Source organism: Crinia signifera, chromosome 9, assembly GCF_055691185.1.
Source record: "Crinia signifera chromosome 9, ASM5569118v1, whole genome shotgun sequence".
Lineage (NCBI taxonomy): Eukaryota > Metazoa > Chordata > Amphibia > Anura > Myobatrachidae > Crinia > Crinia signifera.
In genome coordinates, this window is record NC_139225.1 from 22368495 (window position 1) to 22382157 (window position 13663).

Here is a 13663-nt window from a genome sequence, read left to right on the forward strand (position 1 = left end):
TGGGAATTTCACACAGAGACGCGACACAGGAAATTACCGCTCGCCCTGGCAAATACCCGGGTTTTTGCGGCAGTGAGAAAGGGGTATAAGAGAATATGCTGTATACGTCTACTGCACAGGTTCTCAAACTCAGTCCTCAGTACCCCACACAGTGCATGTTTTCCAGGTCTCCTCACAAAATCAAGTGAACTAATTAGCTCCACCTGTGGATCTTTTAAATAGTATGAGTCAGTAATGAGAGCACCTGTCGGGTGACCTGAAAAATGTGAACTGTGTGGGGTCCTGAGGACCGAGCTTGCGAGAGCCCCAAATGAAGTCTTATTTGGGGGCTCTGACGTACCTAGGGCTCGTTCTCATTTTACCCGGTTCCATCCCACAACCACATTATCTGGCTGTCCTGTTAAGGGGACATTGTGCAACGCAATATATTGATGCCATATAAACAAAGGTTAATTAACAATGTCACGGTCACAGCTGCTTATTGACAACCAACCCATAAAGTAGTCACCGCATATAATAAACACTAAATAACTCCAAATTCACCTTTTGGTACTTGTTTCCTAGCACGGCCACAATCTTATGGATCGTGTACCTTTAAGTTAAGGTACACGATCCACACGATGGACCCGATTTCCTTTGAAATCAGGTCCATTTTGCCGGCTAGGACACAATATCGGGGGCATCGCGTCGGTCGGGACCATTAACATTGGTCCCGACGCGACCGACGCGATGCCCCCGATTTTTCCATAGGCTTCAATGTTAAAAAATATTTTAACATTGAAATCGTGTCGGGAAAGGTAAAATATCGGGGGCATCGCGTCGGTCGGGACCATTAACATTGGTCCCGACGCGATGGCCCCGATTTTTCCATTGAAATCGTGAGAAAATGTGAAAAATGTGAAATGGGCCAATATGACCCATTTCACATTATAGATGTCCCCGTCGTCACCTCACGATAGACGCCAACCCGAAGCGTGGCGAGCGCAGTGAGCCCGCGAGGGGCGGCGGTCCGCGTCCTCCGACCTTTTCATTCCCCTACTATCCATGTCGGCGTGGAGTTGAGAATAGAATAGTGTGGTGAGCGCAGCGAGCCACCGAGCCCGAAGCGTGGCGAGCGCAGCGAGCCCCGCGAGGGGACGCGTATAACTTCACAGGTATACGCGTCCCCTCGCGGGGCTCACTGCGCTCGCTTCGGGCTCGGTGGCTCGCTGCGCTCGCCACACTATTCTATTCTCAACTCCACGCCGACGTGGATAGTAGGGGAATGAAAAGGTCGGAGGACGCGCACCGCCGCCCCTCGCGGGCTCGCTGCGCTCGCCACGCTTCGGGTTGGCGTCTATCGTGGGGTGGTGGTTTACGCCGTTAAATTTGGGGGGGTTGGGAATATTTTACATTGAATCCAATGTAAAATCGGTCGGTCGCGTCGATCGCATGCGACCAAATCGCATGCGATGCGATCGACCCGATTTTTCCGACACGACCACCCCGATGTAAATCGGTGTGGCCGTGCTAGGAAACAAGTACCCACCTTTTAAACATGTTGACCTTTTGACTGTGCTGGCTTTTTATACTGGTTACTTTTTGACCTTGTTGACCATTTTCATCTCACCTATTTGGGGTCGATTTATACCCCGTTCTCACTGCCGCAAAAACCCGGGTTTTTGCCAGGGCAAGCAGTAATTTCCCGTGTCCTGTCTCAGTGTGAAAGGGTCTTTGTGAAATTCCCGGGTGTTACGCCCTGGGAATTACACACAGGTTTTTTGCAGGGTTTTTCCTGTCTAATACACGGGTGTATGGCAGTGCGAACAGGCTAGACCCGGGTTTTTCACACATGATGCCAAAAAAACAAAGCTCATTGGGGGATGTAATCATGTGATATGTTTTTAAACAGCCAATCACAGCAATTTGTACAAATTTCCCAACACCCAATCAAATTCCACACACTTGTTGGAAGACAGACCATGGAAAGCAGTGTGAAAGGGGCAGACACGGGAAATTCTCGGGTCTGAGGTGCAGTATGAAGGGGGCCTGTTGAGCTGAGAAGCTCTGTGCCCCGCCAAAAATCCGGCAAGAGAAACCCGGGATTTTGCAGGGACGGCAATGAGAATGCAGCATCATTGACCATACCCAGCTGGAATGCCCATCTAACTGGATGCCCCAAATATACCCAAGGGTATTCTGTATGGTAATCGATCCCTGGGTCAACCATGTCTAGGTCGAAAGTCACTGGGTCAACCACTTATGGTTGGCAATGACTAGGCCGACACCTAGAAATGGTTGACATACCCTAGGTTGACATTCACAGAGGATTGACACAAGCAAAAGGTCGACATTGGCTTTTTTTTTGTTTAGACCGACTTGGTTTCCATCTAAGTGGGTATAGAGTTAGATTCTAATACCGCCAAGCATTTTTTTGGGCATCCTCCTGAAGACGCCGGGCGTTCCCCTGGTAATGTAGGTAGTCCGATGTGTGCCGAGCGACCATCAAATGTTTTATCTCCCCTTCGGCCGTAAGTGACGGGATGTGATCGCGTACATACCCTTGCATGTTACCAAGGGGATTCGGCTGCGGCAGACATTGGCTGGGTAGTGGGCGGCATTTCAGGGCTCGCTCAACAGCGAGCAACCTCTACTTGCTGAATCAGGCCCTATTTTGTAGGTGTAGCGCTTTGGATTTTGCATCTACGTATCCGGGGGGAAAAAGATTCGTTTTCACAAATGACGCTGTACATAATAAGCCCCTCCCCCCGGCAGCAGTAACCTGGCATCTACCAATGGCCGAGTCGTCCATTATTCTGTGAAATAAAGATGTGCCGCTGTCTGATACTGGTATTTGGAGGGGTTAATGCACAGGGTATATAGAAGTATTCCTGCTTTGTATTTGCAGCAACGCACGCGGAGGTCACAGAGAGGCTAATTACATTAATTTCTCAGGGGATTTAAATAGAAAATGCAATTATTCCACTCCGTTATACGGCATCCGAGTATTTCTGTATCCGCAGCCTCAGTGGACTAGAATCACTAATGGTAATGTTTTCGGTATCAATCCCTAGTTCTAATGGGTAAATTAACTTGTAGTCCGATGACATCACCTTATTGTTTGTTCCACATTGGCTACGCAGTTTAGGTATATTTACTAAGCGGAGAGAGGTAAGGTACAGAGGGGTCATTCAGGCTGGGGCTGGCGATCGAATCACCAGCCGCCACCAGCCTCAGGAAGGGGGTGCGTGCGAGACACGCTCCACCTGCACCAACCAATCAACTGCTAACTGCCATGTTGCTGGCTGTGTTTGCAAAAAAATGACAGTTAAGGGGCCTACGTTTTCTAAACGATATGGCAGTTTTATGACCGATCAGAACGACCAATCATTACGAAACTTACCGCGTGTGGGCTTTGATGACGATCCAATGCAGGTGCCTGCGGGTCATTCATCGAGCCTGGTGATCTCTTCAGCAGGCGGAAAGATGAATGATCTGTCCTGCAGCAGGATCATGGCCACACCCGTTCCATGTTTAGGCATGATGAACAATGTGGCCATGTCCCGGCACCAGCATCTCCTGCCACACCCCCACCTCTGGCAGGAGATTTCAAAACTCCTATTCAAATGAATAGGGTGGCCGCTGATTGGCTGAGAGAGTTCTCTAGGCCAATCAGCGGCCGCCCTATTCAAATGAATAGGAGTTTTGAAATCTGCTGGCCTCTGACTCTGTCTGCTAGCAGCAGGGGTGCGGGGGGAGCCCGAGTACCCCCGATCATGGTCACACAGAACAAATAAGTAAACTCTCAGATTGTTTACTCAATCGTTCTGTGTATGGTGGTGTTAATATTATGGATGTTGACATGGTGTATGTCGACATGCCAAGCGCGTTGACATTCCGACCATGCTGAAATGATGAATGTCAGTGGGCATGCCTGGCAGAATAACACCGCCATGTAATAATAGTGCTGCCAGCCTTCTCTGCGACCAGCTGAGAGAGAAGTAAAGTCGTCTGAGGACGTGACCCCTGGAGCTCCCAGGCTCTGCTAGTGACTGTCCGCAGGCTGGGCTGAATGAGCCCCTTACTTTTGGCTGTGAGCAGGGGGAGCAGCCGAGTACTGAAGTCTGCTCCACCTGCTCAGAGCTGGCTTCCTGCTAGCAGCTCTGTACCCTGTTGGCTGACAGAGCCTATTCCCCAGGCCTGTCGCTGTATCAGTCTCCTCACATATCCGCTCACCGTGGAATTACCGTCTCACGGGGGCCTCTACCAATACAACTGTGAGGTGATTTTATATAATACTGTAATGTTTACTGTACCCAGCACCCCCATGCCCTGTTGTTATTCTGCCACCTTGCACCAACGCTGTCATCTTCACGCTATACTTACTGGGCCTCCTGTTCTCCTGCAGGATGGCTGCCCCAGTGCTGGGCTCTCACCAGTGGTGTAGCTAGGGCACAAGCGGTGGCGGGGGAGCACAAACAGTCAATAGATTGACAGGTACAAAAGGTCCACAAGGTCAAAATGTCGACATATCGTCAACACATTTTTGTTTAGGGGGGGGTCATGTTTTTACAACTTTTTCTGTTCTATCTAGGTCACAAGCTATTACCGGTAGTAACCTTGTAGTGGGCAAAGCAAGCCTGCGAGGGGACATGTTTCTGCTAATTAGGGACAAATATGGTTAAACCTATGCAAATAACACCCAACATTTAAAAAAAAAAAACATGTGAAGCATTTTTTGTGTGTCGATGTTTTACCATGTCAACATAACGTACCTGTTGACATATTGACTGTAGACCTTTTGACTGTCTATTTTGTAGTCCGCAGGGGATACGGTCATTAGGCGGACCGTAAAAGGTGGACAGGTCTCAGGTCGACAAAAGAATTTGAGTAGACACTAGTGTGTATACTCATAGGAGCGCTTAAAGTGTTGTGACCTCAATCTGAAGCAGCTGCTTGAATGGGGAGGGTCAGTCCCCAAAAATATATAGAAAAAAACAGCACAAAAAGCAGCGCTACCAATTAAAGATGAGTGAATCAGATATCAAAAAGTAACAACAATTTATTAAAAACAATAATTAAAAATACACATATATAGCAGCATTAATTATCCCATAGCATATGCATCACAAGTGGGCGCAAATGAAATGTGTGCACATAAACATTTGAAATAATGGCAATAAAAGGTGACCAGATCTCACGTGTCGGTATTATACCCCGTCCGGGGTGGAGGATTAAAGTCCCACACTGTCCACACTAGGTAGTCCCATATGAATTGGCGGAGTCCAGATTAACGGCGATTTGTATTCCTGTGGGCTCACCGAGGGAGTGGCTGTTGTTATATGAGCCTACCTTCAACCTCGCGGCCAGATATCCAGGTAACGTCCAAGTTGGTGATGAATTAAGCCGTGGACTTCCAGGTGTTGTTTGGGAAAGATGGTGGTCAGGTAATTGGGCAGGAACCTCCAAAGTATAGGTTGAGATCTTGGTATCAAGGGGGGGCCAACGCGTTTCGCTGTCCAAACGTCAGCTTTGTCAAGGCATCGGGTCTCAGGTCGACATGGCCAAGGTCAACTGGGTCGGAAGGTCGACACAAGTATCGGCAATGAGGTCGACAGACAAAAGGTCGACATGAATTCTTCAAGTTTTTTTTTTTTAAGCTGACTTGTGCCGATAGGCGGCATTTCATGCCTTGCCATACACTACGGCATGGTGTGAGAATATGCTCGGCACTGTGCCAAAAGCATGGCTAGTGCAGTGAGTCATGCAAGGGGTCACGGCACACTTAGATTGTGTCTATGTCGACATTCGGGACAACAAAACGTGATTTCATGTTGACCTTTTTGAGTGTTGATTTTTCCATTGTCTACCTAATGCTTGACAAAAAAAACGTGGATAATTCATGGCGACCTTCCCACCCTGTCGACCTTAGCGATGTCGACCTTTTTCAGGTGTCGACCCAAGCCCTGTCTACCTTCTGTGGTCGACCTTCATTGAGTCGACCCTATGACCCATATCCATCCCCACCCGGCGCATGTGTAAACAGTCTTGGGATTTCTAACGTGCAACTTTTTCCCAGACGCTAAAATCGCCTCTTTGTGTTCGAGGGCGAATCGAGGATTTTTTTCCTGCGTTGTAGATACCCATGATCTTACACGTAAAGGTATCCGTTATATGCAGGGGAGGCTGCGGCACAGTTCAAAATTCAAATCGGGGAGCCAAGCCAACCACCAGCGAGTCAGTTAGGAATGGCAGTTGGTGGCAGTGGGTGTGGCTCCCCTATTTCAATTTGGAACTGTGCTGAAGCCCCACCCCTGGATCCGCCACTGGTTATATGTCACGTTCCATGTGAAGTCCAAATGGCGGCCATCTTGGGAAAGGATATGATGCCACCCTGAGGGAGCAATTCATTCAATAGAAAATGATCTACCAGCTGAAATGATCTTTCCCAGCTGATACTTTGCCTAAATAGCAGCACCTAAATGGATCATTTATTTTTATGTTTGGATGGCTGGAAACGGCTCTGCAAGGAATGACAAAGTAAAAGCCTTTTCTGTCCGTCTATATGCATTATATTCTGTAGCCAGTCTAGCAGCACAAAGATCATCCTCTGCCCTCCACTGGCTGAAGGTCATTTATTCCTCATCATTCTCTGGGATAATGGTCTATAATTCAGTATTACTCATGTGATTAATGTTGTTCAGACAGAGCCGTTGTTTGGGCACCACCAAAAACGTTGGCTGTGAGCCGCCTACATTTATATAACTACTACTCCTAGGCGCCACTTCCAATAGGCACTGTGGTAGGTGCCAAATCAGTCCGATGCAGGTGTGGGATTCTGGGTGCTGAAGGCCGTTGCCGTCCCCCCCCCCCCCCCCCCCCCCCCCCCGAAAACCCAAAACAAACAGAAATACAGATGGCAGCTGTCATTTTATTCCATTAGTATAATTACCCTGATCTAATGCAATCTGATTTTCCCCGAACCTTCATTCCAAAAGAGCTGGGAAGACAGATTCACAGAAAAAAAAAAGTTCCTTTTATGTTATTTACCAGACATATTACTACATAATTAGGAAATAATTGGTTTAGTCATGACATGTTGTTTATTTCACCGGCATCTAGTGTGTTGCAGGAGCAGCAGAGGAGCCATTTTATGGCTTGGGAAGCTGCAGATATCTCTTTTAAGGAAACAAAATGGCCTCTGGAGCAAACATTTAGGGAATGAGGTGACAGAACGCTACGTTGGTGTCATCGCTAGTTGGTCATCGCTAGTTGGTCATCGCTACCAACTTAAATTGCCATAGGCATTTCCTAAGGTGGCCTTTGAGGGACCTATAGCGATCTACTTTAATGGAAGTAATGTGTTGGTGGGCAATTCTATGTTTTGTGGGCCCGGCATTCAAGGCCCAATAAACACCTCCCTGTGACGGACAGGAGCACTTGGGCTTAATGTCTAGTGACATGGTCTAAGAGTGCCAACCTTCTACTTGGCCCAGGTCTAAATGCTTTAAAGATATAGCAGGTCTTAGCGCCTACAACACTGTTTACAGCCTTGGTTGAATAGTGGCCTGACTACTGTGTACACCCACAAATAAAGCCAGTGTAATAGTCTCCCACCTCAACAAAGTCTTGTCCCTCAGAATAAGTAGGTATTCAACTAGTATGGAAACCGCTACCTTCAGAAGGAGTTGGGCACATGGCTTGTCCGATTGGTGGTTGGATATCATTTTCTTTAGTTTCATAATGTCAGACAATATGGTAGAGTACGGTGGTGAGGAAAGCAGGGGCAGATGACGTTTGCACCCCACACCGGGTAATTATGTCCCACCCATTGCCTGACCTGGATATTTTGGGGGTGACTCTCTGCTTTATCCACATTGACCACTCCCACAGTCCCGATTTGCTCTCACAACTAATTTGTGAACTTTTCTCAGTACCTTAATGAGAGCGATGAGTTGGGGAGCAACGAGGACCGCAGACTGACAAATTTTACATGTGCCTATTAAACTACTTACTTGCTGGACCCTGGGAAAGCCGAGACTCCCCGATACCATTATTGGTCAATTAAGAGGGGTACATTTACCAAAGCTTCTAAAAATGACCATAGGTGATGTGATCCCTAGCAACCAATCAGATTCTGTCTGTGATTTTCTAGGATGCAATCGAGAAATGATAGACAGAAGTTGATTGGTTGGCTGCTGCTGTAATATTTTATATATTTATATCCTATAATAAGAATTTTGCTGGATCGATGACCATCATAGTGGGTATATACGAGGGGTTTATACTCTCATCCACAGTGCTGACATTTTAAGAATACATTTTCTTGGAAGTATGTACTGACCAATGAGAGCCGCCAGAATCCATATATTGATTGAGCCCTTTAACCTAATTTGATTTACAATAAAAAAAATAAAAATAAACCACATATAGCTTTCATTAATTAACCAATTGTCTTAATTGGTTAGTTTATTTCTTTTTTTGTTTTGTTTGCAGAAACTGTGTTTTTATTATTATTATCATTATTATTATTATGTTTTATTATACACATTTTTGAACATATATTTCATTAAATATCAGTATGCCATTGGTACCTGCTATGTTATTAACCATCCATGAGTCGCTAGAAGCCCCCCTTTCCCAGTCATCACTACACCCCCCTCACCCCCAGTGCCAAAAGATCTCCCCACCCCCTTATTTATCTTCGTTCTATCCTAACTATATATCTATTAATACATTGATCAATTCCTATTGTTTTTGTATGGGATGCGGTCCTTCCCTGCAGCCCCTAACCCTAGATCAAGATTGTGGCGCCGGTGTCCCGGAGGTAGTTGGGATGCCGACATCGACACGATGAACATCGGAATCTTGACTGCTGGAATACTGAGTGCATCCTGTTTTTGTCTTCCCTTATCTGTCTGACGCAATTCAGAACCCCTTCCCCAGATGCCTCTGCGCAGTTTGTGTGTCAGTCACCCAATCATCACCCCCAATATGTCCGACACCACCTTCACCCACTGCCAACAACCGCTACCTCTTACCAGTTCCGCCCCCAGGAAGCTGCCTGTACTTTTCCCTACCACTGAAACGCTCCCTATCATTCTCTGCATATGTCTCCAAAGTTCCAAATTTGCTCTCCAAGTCAGACTTGCCCACTCTCCCAGATTGGCCGGTGGGCTCCTATAACTCTGGTGGGGCACCAGGCTGCCCAGTGTAGTATTCAAGTCTCCTGGTCCGGAGATGCTGTTGCCTTGCTTCTCAGGCCCACCCGCTTTTCCAAGCGAAGGGGGCTCCAGGTTATACGACCCACTAGCTTTACAATGCCTGTCATTTCTGCTTTGAATTGTGGAGGGCCCAATGATACAATCGTGGTGTCACCACGGCCCCCTTGGGTGCCCCTCCTGGGCGGGGCAGTTATGCTCAAGACCTATTTCGTCACCAAGGTCTTCCAGCTCTCATCCTAAACCACCACTCTGTGTTCTTCATAGCCCTGGACCTGGCTGCAGTATCATTCAACTAGGGCGCAGGGTCATCCAGCGCCAATTGTATGGTGGTGGTTTTTTGGTCTGTGTCCTGCTACGTTCTTTTTTGTAACTTTTATGCAGTTTATATCCTGTACTGTCTGCACTGTTTGCTCCCTTGTGGAACCCTATAAATAAGGACTAATAATACCTTTATACATTCAATTAAAGTCACGCTGAATCGCACAGTCTCATCTTGAAATTAACGCTATGAAAGGTGTTAATTAAAGAGTAATTGGTGCAATATTTGCTCAGTGTTCAGGGATTACGAATCGTTCTATAAGGCAGAAACATAGACTATGACAAATGTCTCAGCTGATCACAGTTATGATTTCTCGGTACTTATGTAGTATCTGGGCTGCCGATTTTTAAATCGGGTCGAATCGGGCACATCGCATCGCATCGCATGCGACCATCGATGCGATGCGATGCGATGACCCGATTTTTCCATAGGAATCAATGTTAAAATGGACTGAGTCCATTTTAACATGGAATTCAATGGGAAAAAGGGGTCCTTTTCATACCCCTACTATCCAAGTGGGCATGGAGTTGGATATAAACCTGTGGCGAGCGTAGCGAGCCACCGAGCCCGAAGCGTGGCGAGCGTAGCGAGCCCCGCGAGGGGACACAGAATACCGGCCCCTCGCGGGGCTCGCTTCGCTCGCCACGCTTCGGGCTCGGTGGCTCGCTACGCTCGCCACAGGTTTATATCCAACTCCATGCCCACTTGGATAGTAGGGGTATGAAAAGGACCCCTTTTTCCCATTGAATTCCATGTTAAAATGGACTCAGTCCATTTTAACATTGATTCCTATGGAAAAATCGGGTCATCGCATCCGATGGTCGCATGCGATGCGATGCGATGCGATATCGCATCGCATCGCATCTGATTGTATGCCTTAACTTAAGGCATACAATCAAAAAATCGGCAGCCCAGATACTACATAAGTACCGATTTCTCAGTAACATAATCAGTCTGGCACTTCATGCAAATGAGATGCAGAACAACACCTCATTTGCATATAGTGCTGGTCACATGATGCCCCAGTGCTGGGAATCGGTCAGAGTGGTTTTTGATTGTTAGAGGTGATCAGAAAATATATGTTCGTATTCACATTTTTATTTTATTCTTTTGACAGCTAATTTCTAGTGATGCTGATGGAGCCATCCAGAGAGCTGGAAGATTCCGGGTGGAGAACGGATCTTTGGATGAGGTAAATAGTGTACGAACGATTGACTTTTCATCATGATCATCATGTACAGTGATCCGCATGTCCGACATGTGACGTCATGACGGAGCAGACGTCATGAAGTCAGACCGTCCGTCCTGTACGACCCATGTAGGACTTTTCTCCACCTGCTCCCAGCCATCGTGCTGCTGCTGCTCCTGGCTTCCTCACTCTGACTTTGCCTCCTCCCCGGCTCCCTCAACCTGGCTTTGTTGCCACTCCCCAGCTCAGTATCCCGGCCAGGTGTCAAACTCATGGCCCTCCAGCTGCTGTAGAACTACACTGCCTAGCATGCCCTGCCACAGTTTTAGAAATCCATTATATAAAATCTGTGACAGGGCATGCTGGGATTTGTAGTTGTACAACAGCTGGAGTGCCATGAGTTTGACATCACTGTAATATAGGGTGTAATAGATGTATTATGGCCAGCGTTCAGGACATGTTGGGGTGTAGTGTCCTATGTCTGTATAGTGTGTAATAGATGTATTATGGCCAGTGGTCAGGACATGTTGGGGTGTAGTGTCCTGTGTCTGTATAGGGTGTAATAGATGTATTATGGCCAGCGGTCAGGACATGTTGGGGTGTAGTGTCCTGTGTCTGTATAGGGTGTAATAGATGTATTATGGCCAGCGGTCAGGGCATGTTGGGGGTGTAGTGTCCTATGTCTGTATAGGGTGTAATAGATGGATTATGGCCAGCGGTCAGGACATGTTGGGGTGTAGTGTCCTATGTCTGTGTAGGGTGTAATAGATGTATTATGGCCAGTGGTCAGGACATGTTGGGGTGTAGTGTCCTATGTCTGTATAGGGTGTAATAGATGTATTATGGTCAGCGGTCAGGACATGTTGGGGTGTAGTGTCCTATGTCTGTATAGGGTGTAATAGATGTATTATGGCCAGCGGTCAGGACATGTTGGGGTGTAGTGTCCTATGTCTGTATAGGGTGTAATAGATGTATTATGGCCAGTGGTCAGGACATGTTGGGGTGTAGTGTCCTATGTCTGTATAGGGTGTAATAGATGTATTATGGCCAGCGGTCAGGACATGTTGGGGTGTAGTGTCCTATGTCTGTATAGGGTGTAATAGATGTATTATGGCCAGCAGTCAGGACATGTTGGGGTGTAGTGTCCTATGTCTGTATAGGGCAGGGGTAGGCAAGTAATTTTTGATGGAGTCCGGAAGTTTGAAATAATTTTGGTCGAGGTCCAAAAAATGCTGCCAATACAGGCACAATGCTGGCAATACAGGGGCAATGCTGGCAATACGGGGACAATGCTGCCAATACGGGGACAATGCTGCCAATACGGGGACAATGCTGCAAATACAATGACAATGCTGGCAATACGGGCACAATGCTGCCCATACGGGCACAATGCTGCCAATACAATGACAATGCTGGCAATACGGGGACAATGCTGGCAATACGGGGACAATGCTGGCAATACAAGGACAATGCTGGCAATACAAGGACAATGCTGCCAATACAAGGACAATGCTGGCAATACAGGGTCAATGCTGACAATACAGGGACAATGCTGGCAATACAGGGACAATGCTGGCAATACAGGGACAATGCTGCCAATACAAGGACAATGCTGCCAATACAAGGACAATGCTGGCAATACAAGGACAATGCTGACAATACAAGGACAATGCTGGCAATACAAGGACAATGCTGCCAATACAAGGACAATGCTGGCAATACAAGGACAATGCTGGCAATACAGGGTCAATGCTGACAATACAGGCACAATGCTGGCAATACGGGCACAATACTGGCAATACGGGCACAATGCTGGCAATACAGGGACAATGCTGGCAATACAAGGACAATGCTGGCAATACAAGGACAATGCTGCCAATACAAGGACAATGCTGGCAATACAGGGTCAATGCTGACAATACAGGGACAATGCTGGCAATACAGGGACAATGCTGGCAATACAGGGACAATGCTGGCAATACAGGCACAATGCTGGCAATACAGGGACAATGCTGGCAATACAAGGACAATGCTGCCAATATGGGCACAATGCTGCCAATACAAGGACAATGCTGGCAATACAAGGACAATGCTGCCAATACAAGGACAATGCTGGCAATACAAGGACAATGCTGACAATACAAGGACAATGCTGGCAATACAAGGACAATGCTGGCAATACAAGGACAATGCTGCCAATACAAGGACAATGCTGGCAATACGGGCACAATGCTGGCAATACGGGCACAATACTGGCAATACGGGCACAATGCTGGCAATACAGGGACAATGCTGGCAATACAAGGACAATGCTGGCAATACAAGGACAATGCTGCCAATACAAGGACAATGCTGGCAATACAGGGTCAATGCTGACAATACAGGGACAATGCTGGCAATACAGGGACAATGCTGGCAATACAGGGACAATGCTGGCAATACAGGGACAATGCTGGCAATACAGGCACAATGCTGGCAATACAGGGACAATGCTGGCAATACAAGGACAATGCTGCCAATACAAGGACAATGCTGGCAATACAAGGACAATGCTGACAATACAAGGACAATGCTGCCAATACAAGGACAATGCTGACAATACAGGGACAATGCTGACAATACAGGGACAATGCTGGCAATACAGGGACAATGCTGGCAATACAGGGACAATGCTGGCAATACAAGGACAATGCTGGCAATACAAGGACAATGCTGCCAATACAAGGACAATGCTGGCAATACAAGGACAATGCTGGCAATACAAGGACAATGCTGGCAATATGGGCACAATGCTGGCAATACGGGCCCAATGCTGGCAATACGGGCACAATGCTGGCACTATGAGCACAATGCTGCCAATACAAGGACAATGCTGGCAATATGGGCACAATGCTGCCAATACAAGGACAATGCTGGCAATACAAGGACAATGCTGGCAATACGGGCACAATG

General features: G+C 47.2%; 1 protein-coding gene across 4 annotated transcripts in view; it reads left to right on the forward strand.

Annotated features, from left to right (window-relative positions):
* The window catches only part of GARNL3 (GTPase activating Rap/RanGAP domain like 3), a 203782-nt gene that overhangs the window by 120435 nt on the left and 69684 nt on the right, over positions 1 to 13663 (forward strand). For all 4 annotated transcript variants that reach the window (XM_083158543.1, XM_083158544.1, XM_083158542.1 and 1 more), the window contains one exon: positions 10640 to 10714. In XM_083158543.1, the coding sequence (XP_083014669.1) occupies positions 10640 to 10714 (75 nt within the window). The remainder of the gene's footprint in view (positions 1 to 10639; positions 10715 to 13663) is intronic.